The sequence below is a fragment of the Phaenicophaeus curvirostris genome, chromosome 16, assembly GCF_032191515.1.
Source record: "Phaenicophaeus curvirostris isolate KB17595 chromosome 16, BPBGC_Pcur_1.0, whole genome shotgun sequence".
NCBI classification, from domain to species: domain Eukaryota; kingdom Metazoa; phylum Chordata; class Aves; order Cuculiformes; family Cuculidae; genus Phaenicophaeus; species Phaenicophaeus curvirostris.
The window spans coordinates 3798362-3811554 of NC_091407.1; the positions used below are offsets into that span (position 1 = coordinate 3798362).

General features: G+C 42.2%; 1 protein-coding gene across 1 annotated transcript in view; it reads left to right on the forward strand.

The window, feature by feature from the left end:
* Nucleotides 1-11699, forward strand: part of FAM20C (FAM20C golgi associated secretory pathway kinase) — a 54639-nt gene extending 42940 nt beyond the window's left edge. The window contains exons 6-10 of the mRNA XM_069870494.1: nt 6766-6946; nt 7557-7666; nt 9487-9568; nt 9666-9725; nt 10549-11699. Coding sequence (XP_069726595.1) covers nt 6766-6946; nt 7557-7666; nt 9487-9568; nt 9666-9725; nt 10549-10801 — 686 coding nt within the window. The 3' untranslated portion in view covers nt 10802-11699. The remainder of the gene's footprint in view (nt 1-6765; nt 6947-7556; nt 7667-9486; nt 9569-9665; nt 9726-10548) is intronic.
* Nucleotides 11700-13193: the final 1494 nt, after the last annotated feature.

Consider the following 13193-nt stretch of genomic DNA (forward strand, 5'->3'; position numbering starts at 1 on the left):
GATCACCAATAAAGTAATTATTATGACCGTTATTTTTAGCTTGCAAGAGGTTTCATTTTACTCTGTGTTATGAGTGCTCTAATTTTACATGTACAGTCGTGGTGACAGGGTTGACAATACATGGCGACTGTGTTCACCAAATCGGATGTGCACAAATTTCTGTCTGCTAGGCACTTGTATCTCAGTTGCTTTCTCTCCCTCTCTTTTTCTTTTTGCTTGATTTTTTTTGTAGGCAATCACATGCAAAAGATGGCAAAAAAATCTTGTGACTGTTTATGTGCACAGGGCACATGGCTCATTTGAAATATAAGCCATTTTTTCCCCACCTTAGCAAGTAAGGCATGGATTAATAGCTTTGCTTGCTTGTCAGCCTTCCCAGGCTATGTATCAAGGCTTAGGGGTGAACTTGAGTGATTTCTGAGAATTACAAAACTGTAACTCAAGTACTGAGCAGCTTACGGCAGCTGGAGCGTGGTAATGTGGAGTTAAGGCAGCCAGTTCATATGGAGATCTTTATCTTGTCATTATGAACTTCCAGACATCTAAGGGATGATCCAAACTTAATCCTTTGTTCAAATGTATTTAGAGGCCTCAGATAAATTCAATTAAAATATTTGATTAACTGTGAATCAGGCTTTTCTGTAGAATAAAATGCTTAAGCAATTAATTTTTCTTTCAGTTTTACATTTCTTAAATCAGTATACTTTGCCTAAATCATGTTGGTGACTTGTTGGAGTTCTTCCCTACATGTCCCCAGTTTAATTAGTTGGATTCTCATTAACATATGCCCAACCTTCAGTTTGTATTTCATTTTGACCTTAAAAAGCAGGCATTGATTAATGCTTAATGAAAAAGTATTAAAGGTCCTAAATCAAGCATTTAGAAACAAATTCACAAACCAAGCAGGCAGCTGAAGCAGCAGATTGAGGGCAGAAAAAGGAAAAGAGGAGGGTACTGAGACAAGCCCCTTGGCCTGGGGAAAGTTAGGATAGAGAGGGACCAGGAGCGTGACCTGTCTCCCCTGGCAGATGAGGGGCAGCAAATTCAGTTGTTTTTGAGGGAGAACTGGTTACACAGCTGAGAAATTGTGTTGTAACATATAGATACTTCAAAGAACCAGTCTGTGCACCCACATTAATCTGTCAAGGCCACTCTGGGCTTCCCTTTCAGGTGGCTGTGTTCTGCATCTCCATCCCAAGCAGTGATCAGCAGCAATCAGTGGCCACGGGAACACATTCTGTCTGCTGGCAATGTATCCCTCTCTATGCAGCCATATACATCTCTTCAAATTAAACAAGCATGAATTGCAATTGATTTTATACAAATCCCTTCCCCTTGGGCTGGGAGACCACTTTTTGCAGTGGAAACCCTCAGAGGGTAAACATTAATGATGCTCATCAGTACACTGTATATTATTCCTTGGACCAGTGCAGGAATGTGTTGGAAGAAACTTCACTGCATTTCCACACCTGGGCCGGCTCCCTTGTCCCATCAGGCATGGAAATCAGGGCCTGTTACTGCCAGGAAGCTGCAGGCAGATGTAACTTCAGAGCACGCTGCAGAGCGGCATCCCTACTTCCATTGGAGAGTGGAAATGGCTGTGAGCAGACAGGTTAGTTGATGCATTAAGCAGCATTCAGAGAGAAAGCAGATTGCAGAGAAGTGCACTTCCAGGCAGTTTGGACTGCACATGAGAAATGGAATTAGGTCAGTAATTATTTAAATTAATTTTACATCCTTTGCAGTAGGGCAGACTGCAGTAGCCCTGCTACTCTTACAAATGAGCGGTAATTTGCTGGGAAAAAAGAGACATATTAATGATGTCAGCCTTCGTTTTGGAAGTAATTGAGGCAGCAGCTTAAAGAAATCAATGTTACACAGCTAGTAAGCACTATGTTTTTGTTCATATTAACCAATTCCAAGGGATTATGGATTTTCTTTTCCCCTCTCAGCAAACAATAGCAATTCTGAATTAGCTATTATTTTGAGCAGGTAAAAGAAAGATCTTTTCATGCATTGCTTTAGTATATATTCAGGATTCTTTCCAGTACTTCAATTGTGCAGGCTCGCTAAATGTCCTGTATTAACAGTCATGCAAATTTCACAAAAAGAATTGCTCTGCCAAGCAATTTGCTTTAAGGTATCTCTACTTGTTCCTTTTCTTCCTGAGAAGAATTATTTTTCGGCTATCAGGATGATGCCCAAAAAAATGTGGAGAAGAGTGGAAGAGTGCACAGACACTCTGGTTCTTCACAGTTATAATTAGTTGGAGTTTTGATCACCAAACCGTGGGGTTTGCATGGATTTCATTACCAATTGTATCCATTTGTCCTCAGATAATGAACATCAGACATTTGCAACACCACTCGGGATTCTCTTGCCTCTGTAGTGCCTTGGGGAAACAGTTTTGGTTTTTGATGAAGAAGGAGTTTGCATGTGCCAAGCTCACAGCATTTGAACATTTCAGCATGTATAAACATTCATCCCTCTCTGGTTTGCCAGCACTGCTGCTGTTGCCATTTCTAGCCCTCTGCAGGAGCACAAATTCTGGCAGTCGCTTCTTTCGCAGGTGTACGTAGGGACAGGGGTTCTGTACAGAAACACATGTATTGCAGTCAAAAGGAATGTATCAGCTTAGAAATTTTAATTGGAGGAGAAAGGCCACACGCCAATTAGACCTCATTTCTGCCTTCCTTCTTATTTTTGCTTGGAAAAACCAAACCCTGCTCTTGGTGTGAGATTGCCAGTGAAGCTCTGGGCTTGTGTCTCTAGCTGCAGTTTCACCCTCAGCCTGCTGTGCAGAATGTGGGTCACCTACTTAGGTTTCAAAGAGGCTTGCTACTGAACCTTGACGTTTTAAATGAGAACTGTGTTTTTCTATATTTGGTACCTCTTTTTTTTCCCTACATTTTTAAGAAACCTTAAAAATGAGCGTTTCCCCAGATAATTCAAACTGCTTCATCTCACTGCCTGTAATAAGAACTCATCTCACTTCTGTATAAGAACTAGGGTAGACATATCAGGATGTCTATTCTGTATCAATCAGAGAAATTAATTTATTTAATAGTAACTTGAGATGCAGCATCCTTTCATGCCCACTGCCCCCAGCAAACAGACAGGAGCCATGGAGACAACGTACCACAGCTCTGAGTCCACTGGGAAAATAACAGCTGGCAGAAAAAGCTTTGTCATTGGAACTAACTTCTCACCGAGAAATACACTGATGGTTTTACCACGAGTTTGCTGTCTTAATGACAGGACACATCCTGCCATTGCTGGGAGGACTGGACTCCTGTTGCAGGCAGTGAGGGTCTAGGGCAAAATCAATAGCTGGAGGAGCCCAGCAGGAGCAGGGATGAACAGCCCGGCATGATTGCAGGCAGCAGGCTTGCTGGCTGTGTCACTGTGACAGCAAATGCCATCACTGCCATAGCCTCCGAGCTTTCCTGAAGATTTATCTGGATACAAATGTGTGATTAGTGTCAAATGATTAGTCCCAGTTGCTTTCTTTGACAATACAGAGCAGGGTTTCATTGTTCCCAAAGTTAAATTCAGAAGCAAACTATTAAACACAGTATTTATCTTCCCACTGCGCAAAATGCTGTGTTTAATATAATTCGTTTTTTGAAAGGTCAGATTTACATAGTGAGTAGCAGAGGCTGCGATAGCACAGGAGGGGCGTTGCTGAGCCTTTTGCTCTTTAAAAAAAACTGTTATGGTGGCAGATAGCCAAGCATCAGCTTCCAGCTGCCAGGTGGAAGTCAGGTCATTGAAACCTTGGGTGATAAATTGTCTCAGGCGATCAAGATAAATCTGCACGGGTTCCCTCCCTCCACAGACAAGCAGATGATGCTGACACTGCTGAATTGAAATAGGAACCCCACTGCAGCTTCAGATCAGTGGAAACATAAACCCTTGCTGCAGCATGGAGGAGAGCCCTGCCTCCCCACTGAGGCAGCAGGCACCCAGGAAATAAGGGATGTCTTTGTATCTCTTAACTGTTCTGTGCTGGCCTACAGTGAGCAGCATCTGTATGCAATTTCTTCTAAATCACCCCTTTTGGCAGCCTGGAACCCCTTGAAATATTTTGTCTGCAGTAATTTCTTTAAAGTGTATAAGTCACAGATGTTTTTCCCCTATTTTTATTGACTGAGATTATCCCAACCTTCCTAATGGCCCAGTAGGATCCCCCTGTTTGCAGACTGTCTGCATCTGGCAGTGCTGCCCACAGGTGCTTGTACAACTCTTGACTTCCATCCTGAATTATGGAGGAGATTCACAGGGAGACATGAAACCATCCTGGTTGTGCCAGGATGATTAAAAGTGAAGTTGAGGCACCTTTTGTAGCCCTGCAAAAGTTGTGCCAAGTCCATGCTGCAATAGCATTTTTAAAAGGAAACCCACGAGAGGTTACATATGGACTGCAGGGCAGCACGCCCAAGGCTTGCATTAGGTTGGGTTTGTCTAGTTGTTGACTCTATACTTTATTTTACACTAATTAAATTGAGTGAGTCTGAAGGAGGGCCACTGAAATGGTCCTAGAACTGGCACATCTGGTGTACAAGAAGATGAGCTTTTTCAGATTTTTTTGATCTGGAGAAGCTGGCCTGAAGCTGTAGCTTGGACTAGACTGCTCCATAGTCCCTTCCAACTTGAGTTTCCCTAACTGTGATTGCTCTTTTCCCATGCAAATTGTAAAAAGTTTTTTGAAACTTCACTCTGAGCAATGTAAGTTGTATTACTGACTTGCTTAAAATGAAATATGAGTGGAGTTACTGTTTAGAAGTTAATAGGCTTATTGTGTGATGAGTATCACAAAGATTCATGCTGGGGTTCATAGCAAATAGCCAAACTGCATGGCTTATCAGCCACGGACATGGTTGCTACTTAACTCATGGGAAGTCTCAGACTGCTTTTCCTTCAATTAAAGTGTTAAGGGAGTAAGTATGCTTTTTATCTAAGGTTTTAAAATAATTTTTAAGAAAGGATATTTTGCCTAGTAAAACACTTTAAATTACAAAATTAAAAGTGTAGACATGCTGAGTCTTTTTCCCGCCTTCCTTTTTAAATTTCACTTCCCTGAAGTACTTTTCTTTCAGTAATTGTCAAGAGGTTGTTGACCACAGTGTAGTTATTTCTAGACTGAGCCAGGTTGTATTTAACTGGTATGAGCCAGCCCTGTGAATGTAAATATACAGTTGGAGTTGCAGTTGTTCCTGAGCAGAGGTAGGTGGGGGGTCCTTGTGAGTCAGTCAAAGCAGAGGGATTTGAAAAGGCCGTGTCCAGAGTAAAGTACAGCTTAATGGGCAAATATGATGGCCGTGACAGAGGTTTGGAAATAAAGAGCTAAGACAAACTGTCAAATAGTAACACATCAGCCTTATAGTCCAATTATATGGTGTAATTCCATGGTTAGCAGTCAGCCCCAGATAATGCAGCTAATTAATACAATCAAAACCACTATCAGACCGTTTTATTCTTCCATGTTCCATATTCTTCCTGTTCCTCCATTCCCAGTTGCAGCCCCTTGTTCTGTTTCTCTCTCCCTCCTGTTCTCTCTGTAACACTGGAGCTACAGTGGTACTGCTCCCATCCTCTTGATGCATCATCTCCCTTGTTTTTCCCACCAGCACTGCACCATCTCTACCAGGCACTTCGCTGTCCATACGTTGGGTCTTGCCTGGGGGGACACCATGGCAAGGTGTTTTGCTGCAACAAAAACCTACTTATCTGAGCCACGGGGTCATCTGTGGCAGGCAGAAAATCACCTCCCCCTATTCACCAGCCTTTCCTGCCTCATTTATACTGAGCCAGCCCAAAGGGAGAGTAGCTCACAAGCCATATTTGAATTTAGAGTCCTTGCAGGGAATTTAGAAGCAATGTGACTTCTCAGCTTCTTGCAGTACCCTAAGGAAAGGGCACAGTCTTACTCATAACGACATTTTATATGCATGAAGCAGTGTAAACAATATCAGCATTGTGTTCCTGTTCTTGTTCACAGTCCAGCACTGGTGGGGTTTAGGGATGAGCTGCTCTCTCCCACCTCTGGTGGATTCATGTGGGAGGGGGGTTCTCATAAAGAGGCGGGTGTTCCTGTCGGTACAGAAATATATGGTGGCAGCTTTGGGGAAATGTATAAGGTAACATACACTCCAAAACCTGAGGCAGGTTCTTTTTCTGTGGTTGTTGGAGTAATGTGACGTGTGGAGGAAGAAATTTGTGTTTGGGATGTGTGCTGACAGTTACATCTGTGCTATTTCCACCTTCCACACACACACCCACACGAATCTTCATGGTAAATAATTCTCCTTAGGAAAACTGCCAGTTCTTCTCATACCGGCAAGTAAATTAATAAAATGTTGTTATCGGTTCCTAAAAGAAATGAGCCAAGATTTTGAGAGGTGACCTAATTATGGGCAGGTGCCACTTGTTAAGCTGTGGGATTTGGAGTTCCAGCCTAGGGTAATAAGTATATCCCAAAGGATATATCAGTCTGGGAAAATGAAAGGAAAAGGGAAATGATTTTAAAAAAATGGTTTTTTGGAATATAAATAGGCTGGAAATGGTCACAGAGAGCTCAGCTTAGGGTGTGATCTCAGCCACTGAAATGAATGTCTTTCTAGTGGTTTTAGTGGAAGGAAAGTATGTGTGGTAATGGTTTGGTGTCTGAGATTTATTTCTGCTCATATGTACGTCAGTGCTTTTATGAATTCTTGAACACTAATTTAAGAGTAGGTTTTAAAACTCTTTTCCTTTATTTGTCAGCCAACAACATCTGCTTCTATGGAGAATGTTCCTACTACTGCTCAACAGAGCACGCTCTGTGTGGAAAACCGGATCAGATTGAAGGGTCTCTGGCTGCTTTCCTACCTGATCTCTCTTTAGCTAAAAGGAAAACCTGGAGGAACCCTTGGAGACGTTCCTACCACAAGCGCAAGAAAGCAGAGTGAGTAGTGGTGAGCAAAGGGTTTACCAGCTGTAAATGGTGACAGGAAAATAAAACAGTGCTGCAGTTACTGCCCTTGCTGATCTAGAGGGTTGAGACTTAGGAGAGCATCTGCATTTCTTCAGCAAGTCTAGCTCCTGGGAAGGGACAGGGTGCTAACATTTGCAGGGACCTCCAGCTTATGGTCCTGAACCTGAAAGGTTCTTCCATGTCATAATTGCTCAAGAGAGAGATACCACACGTGGCTTTGACAAGATGCAATGGGACCTGTCTAAGTCATATCAGAGGGAGAAAAATTTACTGCCGTCAGCAGCCCTAAACAAGTTTGAGGTGTTTTCATCATATGACTGATGGTGTGGCTGGTCTCCTAAGTCTTGAAGCTATTAGCCAGATAGTTTTCAGTCTTGTGATTTTCTTCCTTTTTCATCACTCAAAATCTTTATCACTTGCATCTATTACTGGAAGCAGCCTGAAGAATTTAAATGCCTCCATCTGACCCTGTCCTCAATCAAAAGTGATACAACTAGATCTTTGCAAAATAACAATTTTTTTTGCAATACTCAGTAAGCTTTGTATGTCACATAAAATATCAAAATATTGGCTTTTCCAGATGGGAAGTTGATCCAGATTATTGTGAAGAGGTTAAACAAACACCCCCGTATGACAGTGGGACCAGAATTCTGGATATAATGGATATGACAGTTTTTGATTTCCTAATGGGTATGTTTCATCTCTTTCAAAAATTAAATGCAACATTTAATTAGAGTAAGAACCATTTCTTTCTACACCGCTCTGCATAGCTCAGCAGTTTGCTATAGTGTGGTTGAAGCTGCATTTACTCTACGTGCCATTCTACATGATTATGAGAAAAGGCAGATTTACATGGTTATGTATTTGCATCAGTGCAGATTAAAGGAACAAAGATGTTCAGGAATGCAGAGTGATGGTGAATGCAGGTCAGGCTTCTATCCTTCACAACAATTGAGGGTTTTCCAGTTTGCTTTAGTGAGTACCATTGTAATGTATGGCTCCTGGATACACATACAAGAACTGTTCATTATTGGCACATTGTTCTTAACCTGGAGTAGTATTCACTGCTCTATAAACTGGCAGGGCAGAGGTGGGCAAGTGGTGTTGCTGTGTCACAAAGGCAGCTGTGGTATGTATTGGGAAGTTTTTTCCTGCTTTCATAACCTCAGACTAAGGTCAGAATAAAATAATTATTAACAAGCAGGTAATAGTGACCTATTCTAAGCCTACTCAGTCATAGAACCACAGAATCATAGAATAACCAGGTTGGAAGAGAACCACCGGATCATTGAGTCCAACCATTCCTATCAAACACTAAACCATGCCCCTTAGCACCTCGTCCACCCGAGCCTTAAACACCTCCAGGGAAGGAGAATCAACCACCTCCTTGGGCAGCCTCTGCCAGGGACCAATGACCCTTTCTGTGAAAAATTATTTCCTAATGTCCAGCCTAAATCTCCCCTGGCGGAGCTTGAGGCCATTCCCTCTTGTCCTGTCCCCTGTCACTTGGGAGAAGAGGCCATCACCTTCCTCTCTACAACCTCCTTTCAGGTAGTTGTAGAGAGCAATGAGGTCTCCCCTCAGCCTCCTCTTCTCCAGGCTAAACACCCCCAGCTCTCTCAGCCGTTCCTCATAAGGCCTGTTCTCCAACCCCTTCACCAGCTTCGTTGCTCTTCTCTGGACTCGCTCCAGAGCCTCAACGTTATTGCAACATTATCGTATGAAACCTCTTCTGGTGAAGCTAATATACCTGCAAGGTGCCAACATACATATTTGATCCTTGGACACTTACCAGCATGGACATGGCCTCTGCCATTGCCACTACTCAGATGGAGAGGCCAAATCACAGCTCAGATGCCTTACCATCTGTGTATCTATAAGTGGCTCAAGACCGCTGCCATAAAGACAAAATTCATAGCGTGGCACCAGTACACTGCACATTGACCTTAAAAGTCAAATCGTACATCTGCCTGCCATGGGTGCCCAAAGAGAGCTGTTCAGCTGCACCCCTGTAGTAACATCCCAATCCATATGCTAGAGCCATAATATCATTTTGAATTTCCAAACAGCCAGAAACTTGGAGAAAGTTCATATTAGAGGAAAACTGTGATTTTTGGTTGTGGTTCAAAAAATTTAATACAATATTAATACAATACACCATCATTCTTGAGAAGGATTTCCTTGGCACGCCCCAGGAGGGGACGCTGGAGGGTGGGACCATTTCTTTAGTCTCCTGATGGGTCTTCTAGAGCTTAAGCTTAATAGCTACAGAGGGCCTGAAAAGCTCCTAGGGGCGTAACAGCCCATATTCCAGTATTCCCCACTTCAGGCTCTCCACAGTAGAAGCAAATATGCTCAGTAGACCTATTATTTTCTCTGCCCTACACAGCCTTCATGTTTGGTAAGCACTGGGCTTCTCACTGAACTGTAGTTTTTGTATTGCCCTGACCTGCAGGCTCATCAGCAAGCCAGAGTGAGAATAGACTTTTTTTTTTCTTTTTATTCTGTAGGTAACATGGATCGACATCACTACGAAACATTTGAGAAGTTTGGAAATGAAACATTCATTATCCACTTAGATAATGGAAGAGGGTAAATACCTTTAAAATTCTTTTGAGGCAGGGAGGGGGGGAAAGATTAAAGTCTTTAAAACACCCTTTGTCATGTTCTTGCTCTTATCTTTGAATAGGTTTGGAAAATATTCCCATGATGAACTCTCCATATTGGTGCCTTTAAACCAGTGCTGCAGGTATGTTTCACCTCTGGAGCTGTTTCCCATTTTATATAGTTGTCCCCACTAATTGGACTGAAATGCTGAAGTGAATCTTGTATTGCACAGCATGGAGGAGATGTTACAATCCTGCCCAGGGAGCCTGACCCAAGCTAGCCCTGAGTATTGGCACAAACACATAAAGGGCTTTGTTGAGATCAGGACCTTGCAGGAATGTGGTTCTGAGCCGTTGTGAGAGAGGCTTTATTAAGACAAAGTACATGTCCCATGGAAGTCGTGGTAAAACTGCCCCCAGCTAGTTCACATGCTTCACAACACCTTTCTATAATGCCTGTGGCCAGGATTTTCAGAGAGGACAAGTGGGATTTAGAGTTCCAGCTTCACACAGCTGGAATGCAGGGTGAGCTCAGTGCTGCAGTGGTTCTCTCTGAGCATCCCTGCGGGGTAAGCCAGCAGGAGCCTCTGCTGCTGCCAGCCAAAGCCACCTCACTGCCACATGCACCACGCGTGTCGCTGCCAAGAGGGACATGACTGCAGAAATGCTGCACCAGATCCAGTTAGTGCCTGACCCAGCTGAGGAACGGGAAGGCTGGCTCCACTTGACTCTAGAGCTGTGCTACAAAGCCTCTCCACCTCTTAAGGGCTCCCAAAGATCAGTGGCCAGGTGACAATGCCAGCTGCTCATTAGGACTGTGACAGTGCCTGCTTCTCATCATTTCAGATCACATAACAAGGCTTTTACGCTGTTCTCGCTGTGCTGACTGTAAGCCTTTTAGCCCTGGCAAGATCAATAGTGATGAAAATACTGATTTGCATTTTTTTTTCTCCTTTTTTCTCTCAGAATAAGGAAGTCTACCTATCTGCGATTACAGTTGTTAGCCAAGGAGGAATACAAACTCAGTCAATTGATGAAGGAATCTTTACTAAAAGATAAAATAGCTCCCATTCTCTATGAGCCTCACTTGGAGGCGATGGACAGGCGGCTGCGGATTGTCCTCAAGGCTGTTAGTGACTGCATAGAAAAGGATGGTTATGACAATGTGGTTGAAAATGACTTTAACACTGATGTTAACACTGTTACAGCCGAAAGGTAGTAAAATCGCAAGACTACGTTTCTACCAGCCAAGTAAAGAAGATTCAAAGAGGAAAAAAAAAAAAAAAGTCTTGCAAAAGACTGTATATTCCACTTTGTGAATTCAGTGAATTCAGAAATGAGATATAATTGTTCCCAAAGTAGGTAAAGCGTAGACTCTGCAAAGGCTTAGTTCATTAAGAAAAATAAGTCTAATGTGATGCTTTTCATTAGTTCCTAAAGAGAGATTATGAAAAGATTCAGAAAATGCTCAGATCATTGACAGACAACAGTCTGATAGCAAAACACCTCCTGTCCTTTTTGTATAGAAAGGAGGCCTTTACTTAATATTTTGTATTTATATATGGTATATCTATAAAACCCCAGACCTACCTACCAAATTTAACTAAGAGGGATGGCATAGTTTTGTGACTCACACTTTATTTGTGGTGACAGTCCACTTAGTATTTTGTGTTAACCCTTTAAGTGCTCTAATCCACCGTATCTTATTTAAATTGAATGCTTTTTTTCCCCCAGCTACTAAGCATTTAAAGGGTTAAGGCATTATGAACTCTTAAAAGCAAAAAATAATAATAATTATAATAATAATAATGAATGCAGTGGTTATTGGAAGGGAATTTCACTAATTGTGCATTGACGGGAATACCTGAATGTTGGTTTTACGAAGTGATGTAAAATGACAAGTTGTACTATTTGTCCATAAGGAGGTGGCAGCTCTTATCTTTCTAGACTATCATAGCTGAGCTGCTACTTTTCAACTTTGCTTTTGATAGTTTTGTGTAAATATATACATATATGGGTAAAAAGCTGTTTTCGGCAGCTCTAGGCTTACTTTTGCAGCATTTTTGTGGAATTGTTTGCAACGTGGTAAAAGTGCAATAAAGATATGGCAAAATGTGTAGCCATGGTGTCTCAATGGATTCATTTCTTGTTGGAGATGTTGCTCAGAGCAAAGCTGTGCACAATAGCCAAGTATTCCAGAAACAGTCATTTAAATTGTCATCCCTTTTTGTAGCAACAGCAAGTCAAGATAAAGTAGGGAGTTGATGATTAATATGCATTACAACTCTGATAAGGACCATGGTGCTGAAAACAGCTAATCTTTCATACAAAAGCTTTGTTTTGACTAACATTTCAGCGTCCCTTTCTCTTGCAATTATAGCTGTAGAAACATGCTGTAGAGCAACACCTCTAAAAGATTATGGCTTGACACGCTGCCCAGAGGATTTAGCTATATCAGTTTCTCTGACTTAGGTAGCAAAAGCTCTTGCACAACCCAGAAAATCTCAGCCTAAATTATCTGGAAACATAATATTCTCAACTAAATAATTTACAGCAGAGTTTGTGTAATATGTGAGGAGACTTTCAGCCCAAAAGCAAACCATAAATTCAGCACGTGGCTGTATTTGGCTTGTGAAAACATGGTGTGGAACAGAAGGAATATCTGATCACTCTTTTGGGTGAGGGGAGAATTTATTATGACAATATTCATCACAATAATTCAAAACTGTCATTTATTTCATTTTATGTCGTTCTTCCCAGGGATTTATAAACATATACTTTAAAAGCTTGTAGCCAGCTAGACTGAAATGTTGGCATTTCAGCATTTTAAAGTTATGAATGAGAGAAGGAGCTGCTATGTAGTCTCATTCACTTCTTAGGTTGATATATTATCACTAAAATAATATGTCTTTTACTATTTTACTGCACATTTAAAATTCCCATGACTCTCACATACATGGCGTACAAGACAACAGAACAGCTCCAATTATACAACTTCCCAGGAACTCAGAAAATTTCTGTGTTACCCCGTGGCTTTTTTTCACTTCAGCTAAGATGCTGGGAAAGGTTTCCTTTCCTCTGTGCTCGCTGATGAGAAATTGAGGTGAATTAACCAGGCAATGAATGGCAGCAGATGAGTTCAGGCCCTTTGTGTGGCCAGGGTGGATGAGGCTATGGGACTGGTCTGGAGGATACTGCAAGAAGTGGAAGGGCTGATTGATGAAACAAGCTGTGGAGTTGCTTGTCAGTGTCTACCAGGAAGCTCTGATGTGTTTGCTTTCAGGCTGCCAGGTTGGCAGAGCTTTAACTGACGTTAATTTTTGAGGTATTTGGGAAGGCAAAAGAATTATTGCTTTGTTATATTATTTTCTTTTTTCTGTGTGGGCAGGGATGAGTGGGCACGACAGGCAAGAAACTGGAGCAGGGGAGGGAACTTGTGGCTCTGCCTTTCAGCTCTTGGAGCTAACACAGCCTCTAGAACTTCTCTGTACAGCCCAGGAAGGGGCAAACCTCCACTTTTGGGGTGCATCTGCGTTACCCCAAGACAGAGCTAGCAGCTGGCTTGAATTTCTTCTCACAAAAACCTCATAGAGCCTTCAGGGAAAGGGTGT